The 7,481-nt window shown below is 43.4% G+C and overlaps 1 protein-coding gene across 1 annotated transcript in view; it reads left to right on the forward strand.

The window, feature by feature from the left end:
- Window positions 1-1,699: 1,699 nt before the first annotated feature.
- chrd (chordin) overlaps window positions 1,700-7,481 on the forward strand; it is a 25,273-nt gene continuing 19,491 nt past the window's right edge. The window contains exons 1-3 of the mRNA XM_056283582.1: window positions 1,700-1,841; window positions 3,627-3,730; window positions 4,100-4,226. Of these exons, the coding sequence (XP_056139557.1) occupies window positions 1,700-1,841; window positions 3,627-3,730; window positions 4,100-4,226 (373 nt within the window). The remainder of the gene's footprint in view (window positions 1,842-3,626; window positions 3,731-4,099; window positions 4,227-7,481) is intronic.

Consider the following 7,481-nt stretch of genomic DNA (forward strand, 5'->3'; position numbering starts at 1 on the left):
ATCTATCTATCTATCTATCTATCTATCTATCTATCTATATTCGCTCTCTCTCCCTCTTTCTATATTCTCTCCCTCCCTCTCTCTCTCTCTCTCTGTATATATATATAGATATATATATAGATATATAGATATATATGTATATATAGATATATATAGATATATAGATATATCTATATGTATATATAGATAGATATATAGGCTATATACTGATTGGCCTGTTTTTGCTTTTTTTATGTCTAATTCCCACCATCATCCCCTAAAATATGTTAATTTTTTCCCATCTTTTCTTAAAGTTAACAACTAACTTTAAGGCAATTTATGAGAAGAGGTGGGACACGCGACAAATAAACGAGCACTGAATGAACACTAAAGTATACCATTGTGTTTATCAGTGAAAGTATGGACCAATGCCACAAGCTCAAAACAATGATTCATTCCGGTCATTTTACTATCACCCTCATCACTATCATTCATTCCAAACATTAGAGTCACGTAACAAGCATGACCCTTTCCGCGAACTCTCCAGAATAAATCAGGCATGAGCACCGCTACAGTAATGTAAACCTGAACCTCAGAGCGTTTGTTCTGGCCCCCAAGGGACCACCATGAGGAACTGGCCAGTTGCTCAACTAGTCTGTTTTCTTTGCCAAAATCTAAATAATACATTTCACAGGACCAACTTGTTTACCCTGTGTGAAACACATTGGCTGCACTACTAACGAATCCTATGCAATGGTTGCTGGCGCCTTTATTCGTGTGTGTAAAAAAAAAACGCCACATATTTTGCTAATTTATTATAAATGGGATTTCGAACGGGTAAGATTTTAGCCGGGCCAAAATAAACAGTTCGAGGTCTGAAAGAAGACGGGGGGGGGGGGTTGCAGAGAGGGCCGAGTCCAAAATGAAACGAGTTGCCAAGAGGTATTCCAACTATTTTCATTTGTTTCTGTTAAGTCACTTAGGGTCCCGGCTCCTGACGCACTCGGATAAATACGCGCCGTCTCGCGCACCGAGCTACTCACACACGTCTTATCGCAGCCTGCTTATTCCGAAGATTGAAAAAACGATGATGGTCATTTTCTCAATTGGTGCTTCGTCGCGTTTTACATGACATACGCGGTGTGGTACTTACTGACCCCCCCCCCACCCCCTATATCCTCTCCCTCGTCCCCCCCTTCTCCATCAACCGCCCCCACCCATTTCTCACCCCTCCCAGAACTGTGCCTGCTCCGAGCTGTCAGGGAAGTATAAAACGGAAAGCTCCCGGTGAGGACGGGATACGGTAGCTTCGGGGCTGGGACAGGCGAGCACTACTCGGGGAAATAACAGTAAACTAAAAAAACAATAACAACAGAAAAGACAGACTGAGCTCACTGAAACCATTTTGCATAACGCGGGAAAAGCCGAAAGTGAAACGAGATCCTATTAGTTAACGAACCATCACTTGGACACTTGGACTCAAGGGGGACCGTGCCATTTTTTTTAGGGGGGTGGGGGGGAGAGGGAAGTATTCATTTAATTAAAAACAACTTTGCGGGTTGACTACACGTGATATATATATATTTGCCAGTCAGAAGCTCTGGCGCGATATTTTATTTCATTTATTTGATCACAGCGCTAAAATAAAGGTTTTTTTTTAAAAAGTGAAAGTAAAATTCAAGGAGTTCTCGGAGGTTTCCGGATGCTGTTGCCGGCCGGGATGCGGGCTCGCCGCGCGCTCCGCACCGTGCTGTGCGTGCTGAGCTGCGCGTGGCTGCACTCCGGAGCGGCCTCGAGACTGAAATCGCCCGCCTTGCCAATCCAGTCGGAGAGAGAGCCGTCCCCCTCGAAAGGCTTATCAGGTAAGACAAGAAAATAGTCGTTATATAAATATATGTATATAATAATCGCCGAATCACAGTGTAAGGGCTCTCTATCGTTTTTGGTCGACTGACGAGTTTGTTATCGTCAAGCTGAGGCTGCAGGTTGCCAAGTTGGTCAACGTAAGCGCTTTAAGAACTTGTGTGGGCTAATGGGTGTGTGTGTGTGCGTGCGTGTGTGTGTGTGTGTGTGTTAATGTTACACCTGTAGTTCAATGTAGGTGAGCTAAATGACCAGCCTGTATCTATGATCTCCATTCGCATGTACTGACATTCGACTCTATTTACTTCCCATTATTTCGCCTCTTTGCCCCCCCTCCGCCCCTGACTGTTATGGTTACTTCATGTGTAAACCTGCGGCAAACATCTTAGTCATAACCACAGAGAAATGTCATTCGGTTCCAGTGCATAGCTGCTTGTTATTTTTATACGGCGACTAGGCTGGTAGGAGAATCATTCAAAACGCTCGAGAAAACCGCGTAAATGAACGCCATAACTTTAAACGTTGGAAACTGTAAATCAATCAACTTTCCATTACTGGTGAGGGCACTGGCTACGTCGACTTATGCCAAAACCTATTTATTTCTAGTGCAAGCAAAAGAACCAAAAAACAAGCGGCTCTGGGTTGGCTCACTTAGACGTCGACTGTTTTTGTGTATGGTCACTTAATGAAAAAATAATGTGAACCAGGCTGGTAGCGGTATTAAAGCGTCTACACATTTTCCTGTCAACGGGAGCGAGTTTGGCGAGGAGGGGGGACATAATGAGTGAGGTTGGAATAAGGGTTCACACACGAGGTCCGGGATCATAATCTGGGACGGATGTACAACTGTTTGATAGCATTCTTTTCTATGGCATAAATATTGTTTCAGGCATGGGAATGAGACAATTATTCAGTAGAATAGTTCAATTCTCACATGCCTGCAAGCGACGATGAACTGCAGAACGCAGCATCCACTAATTGTCATTCTCCAGAAACGCATGTCCATCAGTCACTTCCAGCGATGCGTCCTTACCTTGTCCAAATTGCGCGGAATTATAGTAAACGCGAACCCGAATCCGCGCATGCGTAGTAACACTTTGAAGGGCCACGGGTAGAATCAAGTGTTAGAACGGGCTGATTGGATTTGCTGTATTTAGTCTGCTTCCTGTACCTGCAGGAAGCCTACGACAAGCCCAATGTATCTTACATCTCGTGTGTCATATCGCAACCTATCTGACTACTCTACTCCATTATCCCACATGAATTTGCTTATTTAGATATAAGTGGTAAATTGGTGGCATTTACATAGCGCTTTTCTAGCTGCAACAGCCACTCAAAGCACTTTACAATCTATGAATGCCTCACATTCACCTACGCTCCTTCACCCACACTCATACTCCCATGGCGGTGTCAACCATGCAAGGTAACAACTCATCAGGAGCAGTTAGGTGTCTGGCTCAAGGACACCTCAATGTTTTTTGCAAGGAGGAGCCAAGAATCGAACCGGCAACACTCCAGTTACCAGACGACCTGCTTTACCTCCAAGCCACTGTTGCCACTGTTTAGATATGGTTAGGTTCACTTCAGATAACAGTGATTTTTTTTGCATTTGTTATCACCTCGGCAAATCAAAATTTGGCTCTGTAGTTTCACTGTTTGGGTAACAACAGTTTATTTGTTCAGCGGCTGGTAATGGTGCGATAAGTCAGCTTTTATTTCAAAACCTTGTCAACATGTTATTTTTCCATTAAAATAACATGTAATCAGCAACATTTGGGTTACAGGGTGTCCATTTGGAGGTCAATTCTATTCTCTGGAGGACACATGGCACCCAGATCTTGGAGAGCCCTTTGGGGTCATGCACTGTGTCCAATGCTACTGTGAGCCTGTAAGTTTTGCATAACACATTATTCCATTCACATGCTAGCAAGCTACATTGTAACACCTTGATAATGGACTGACAGGTAGGCTTATTTTGTAATTTTTTTGGGGTACCTACTCGAATTCCAGTAGATCATCAATGTACTGAACCTTAATCTGCTACCACATACCTTGCTGGTTTACCACCTAATGCACGCCTGCCCTGAAGGAGGGATCATTCCTCTGATGCTCTTGCTGAGGTTTCTCCCATTTTTTTATGAAACGACTTACCTGTGCAGTTTTGCCTAATCAGAATTGTGGGTTGGATTTGGAGATAGAGGGTGTCATTCATTATCGCTGAATGTATATATACCTGTATGTCCCCTTTGCTGTGCAGCAAAAGAGTCGTCGAGGAAAGGTGTTTGGGAAAGTAAACTGTAAGAACATCAAGCAAGACTGCCCAGAGCCCGACTGTGAGGAACCTATCCTCTTACCTGGGCACTGCTGCAAGACATGCCCTAAAGGTAACAACTGACTAACCCCCCAACACACCAAATACCACCTCACACGCTTCAATGTGTTGTCTCAGTGTGTAAACATGGGACCCAGGTTTTCCCTGGACATTTACAAAGTTTTCTTCATTGCAAAAGCAATATTCAGTTAAGAAACATAAATGCCTTGATTGAATTAATGTGTTAATATATGATGTTTGTCTCCTTTTTCTCTTTCTTTCGTCTTTTCTTTCTTTCTTTCTTTCTTTCTTTCTTTCTTTCTTTCTTTCTTTCGCCCTTTGCCAAATTTGTTTCGTTTCACCCATTCCTCTCTTACTTTCCTTCCCCTATCCCTGCACCTCACCCCTCCCAAACCTTGTCCCTCCCTCTTTGGTCTCCCTATATCTTGCTCTTTCTTTCATTCCTTATCACATACACCGAATCCTGTCTTAATATAAAGAAGCAGAACAAGGAACAGGTCAATTGATTTCCCAGTCAGCTGGATCGAATAAGACATTTTCACTTGTGCAGCCACAAAACCCCCTACCCACCCATTTTCATTTCCCCTCCACAGTGTTACTTATCATTTCTACGCAGAACTGCACACGTAACTCCACCTTGTTCAACAAGTGCTATAGTTTCACATGTTCATATGCACATATGCATACAAACACACACGGGGTGGGTCTAGTCGAGTTAGATTTGGTGTTTTTCTGCCCGAGTGTCTGGTAATGGAATGGAAAGTGAAGGTAAATCACTGTAGCCTCCCTCACTGGGACAACACGGAGCCGTGCATGTGTTTGAGTGTCTGGGTGTGTGTGTGTGTGTGTGTGTGTGTGTGTGTATGTGTGTGTGTGTGTGTGTGTGTGTGTGTGTGTGTGTGTGTGTGTGTGTGTGTGTGTGTGTGTGTGTGTGAGAGGAGAGAGTTGGAAGGGCTTAGTGTGTGTATGTGTGTGTGTGTGTGTGTGTGTGTGTGTGTGCGCGCGCGCATGCGTGCATGCTTGTGTGTGTGTGTGCATGCGCATGCATGTGTGCTTGTGTGTGTGTGTGTGTGTATGTGTGTTTTGGTCATATTTTAAGGAAAAGGTTGAGAGTGTTTGCCTTAGTTTTGGCACTGAAGCAGTTAGTATGTTTGTGTAAGTGGTGGAAAAAAATGATGTGTGCATAATTGTGAGTGTGTCTGTGTAGGTGTGTGTGTGTGTGTGTGCGTGTGTGTGAGGGAGAGGGAGCGAGCGAGAGAGAGAGAGTGTTGATGTGTGTATATGTAGTTTTGTGTAAGATCAGTGCACCTGAGGATACAGTATTGCAGAATGTGGAGACGTGAGAGTGACACTACACAGAAGTCCTGCAGCATGCCCTGTGGAGGAGAGACAGAGAGGGAGAGAGAGAGAGAGAGAGAGAAAGAGTATGTGTGTGCGTATGCATTGGTGTGTCTGGAAGGGTAAATGCAATTAACACAACATGGCAGAAAACAGACAGTCCAGCTCGGCTCCACAGAAAATCATGTGACAATGTCTGTGTCTTATGCTGTATAGGCACCTTTGAGTGTGTGAGCATGTGTGCACATATTTGTGTGCTGGTATGTGGGAGTGCGCAGGTGTGCGTATTAAGCAATGAACCTCACACATTACATCAGGACGTGCAGCAGTGTGTAGAACAGTGGGGGATTATTGGGATCTCGCGCCAGTGTCACTCCCAATCCTCCCCCTGCTCTTCAACCCAAAGTAACAACTATAGTTGTCCCTGGCAGTGTGTGTGTGTGTGTGTGTGTGTGTGTGTGTGTGTGTGTGTGTGTGTGTGTGTGTGTGTGTGTGTGTGTGTGTGTGTGTGTGTGTGTGTGTGTGTGTGAGTGTGTGTGTGTGTGTGAGTGTGTTAGTGTACGCCTGAAAGAGAGCGAGCAAGAGAAAACTAAGAGACAGGCAGAAAGAATGACGAATAGCTGAAAGATTTTTCGTCCTCAGTGTTGGATTGGAGTTGCATTCCTTCCCTCTTATCCTTCTTTTTTCACAAAATAACTTTTGCTCCTCTTTCCCTTGCTCCCTCACCACTCTTACCTGTTTCTATAACCCCTGCAATTTGTTCTTTCCTTTCATCTCATTCATTCGACATGCCAAATTATTGTACACTCTTTGCCTATGTCTAAAACACAACTTGAAAAATCCTCTCTGTTGACTCCTGAGCACCGGACTCAGACAATTACGGCGCACAGCTTATTTCAGATCTTGAAGTTTTCTTGGTTTATCTGAACACATCACTTGCAGCTTTGGATATTTGGATAAAGCAAACAGTCCTCTTTTTTCCAGTTATCAAGGGTAGTCATTGGATAAAAAATATGGAAAAAGACATAATTAGAGTAATCATGTGGACAACACCAATTATGAGGATAAACATATTTGTTTTACTTACTGACACCTGAGGAGATACTGGTAATTGCGTCGGTGTTTGGCCAATCCAAGTCCTGCAGATCCATTTGAAACTGAACCGGGGCCAGTGTATTTGTATCAGCACCTTCCATACAGCCAGACAAAAACAAAATGTTGAACCCATTGTTGCATTTGGTGGTGTAGTATTTGTTGGTAAAGGTCTACTTTATAAGTTTGGTTGCTATATCTGCTCATTTGTCATAATGACTTTGCTTCATCAAACTTGCCGATACCTGCCTTCTTTCTCCACGTTTGACTGCTCTGGTGATGTTTAAAAATGCAATGCAACAAGTTGCATAATTTTTCTCAGAAATGTCCTATGCAAGAGTAGTCACTAAAACAGCTCATGCAAAAGCTTTCACAATCTGACTAGTTGTGACAATCAGCCATTGATTTGCATTGCTAACACTAACCTAGTAGTTATTAGGTTATGCTAACACTGTGCTAGTTATTAGGTTATGCTAACACTGTGCTAGTTATTAGGTTATGCAATTCAGGCAGAAAAAAAGTGTCTCTCATGATGTATTCTTGTGACAAGTGTACATCATGTCATGAAATCAAGCTTGTTTAATTTGTGTTAACAAAGCTTCCTGGAAACCAGAAGACTCCTTATTGTTAATAACTTCCTGAGCCCTCTTCCTCCTCTGTTACGGTCCTCTATGCACTTCCCTCCATATTACCCATGCATCACGGTCAAGATGCTGTTCCATTTGAGTTCAGTTTGGCACAATTTGCCGAAAACTGTCCTCTTGAAAGATCTCATTGCTGAATGCTCTTAAACTTTAGACGCTGGTTGCACATTGGTCTCCCCAATGTAGCCTCAGTTTCTGCCATCTCTCAAATGTCTTGGCTATTTGAAACCAAT

This window comes from Lampris incognitus, chromosome 7 (genome assembly GCF_029633865.1).
Source record: "Lampris incognitus isolate fLamInc1 chromosome 7, fLamInc1.hap2, whole genome shotgun sequence".
In the NCBI taxonomy this organism is placed as follows: Eukaryota; Metazoa; Chordata; class Actinopteri; order Lampriformes; family Lampridae; genus Lampris; species Lampris incognitus.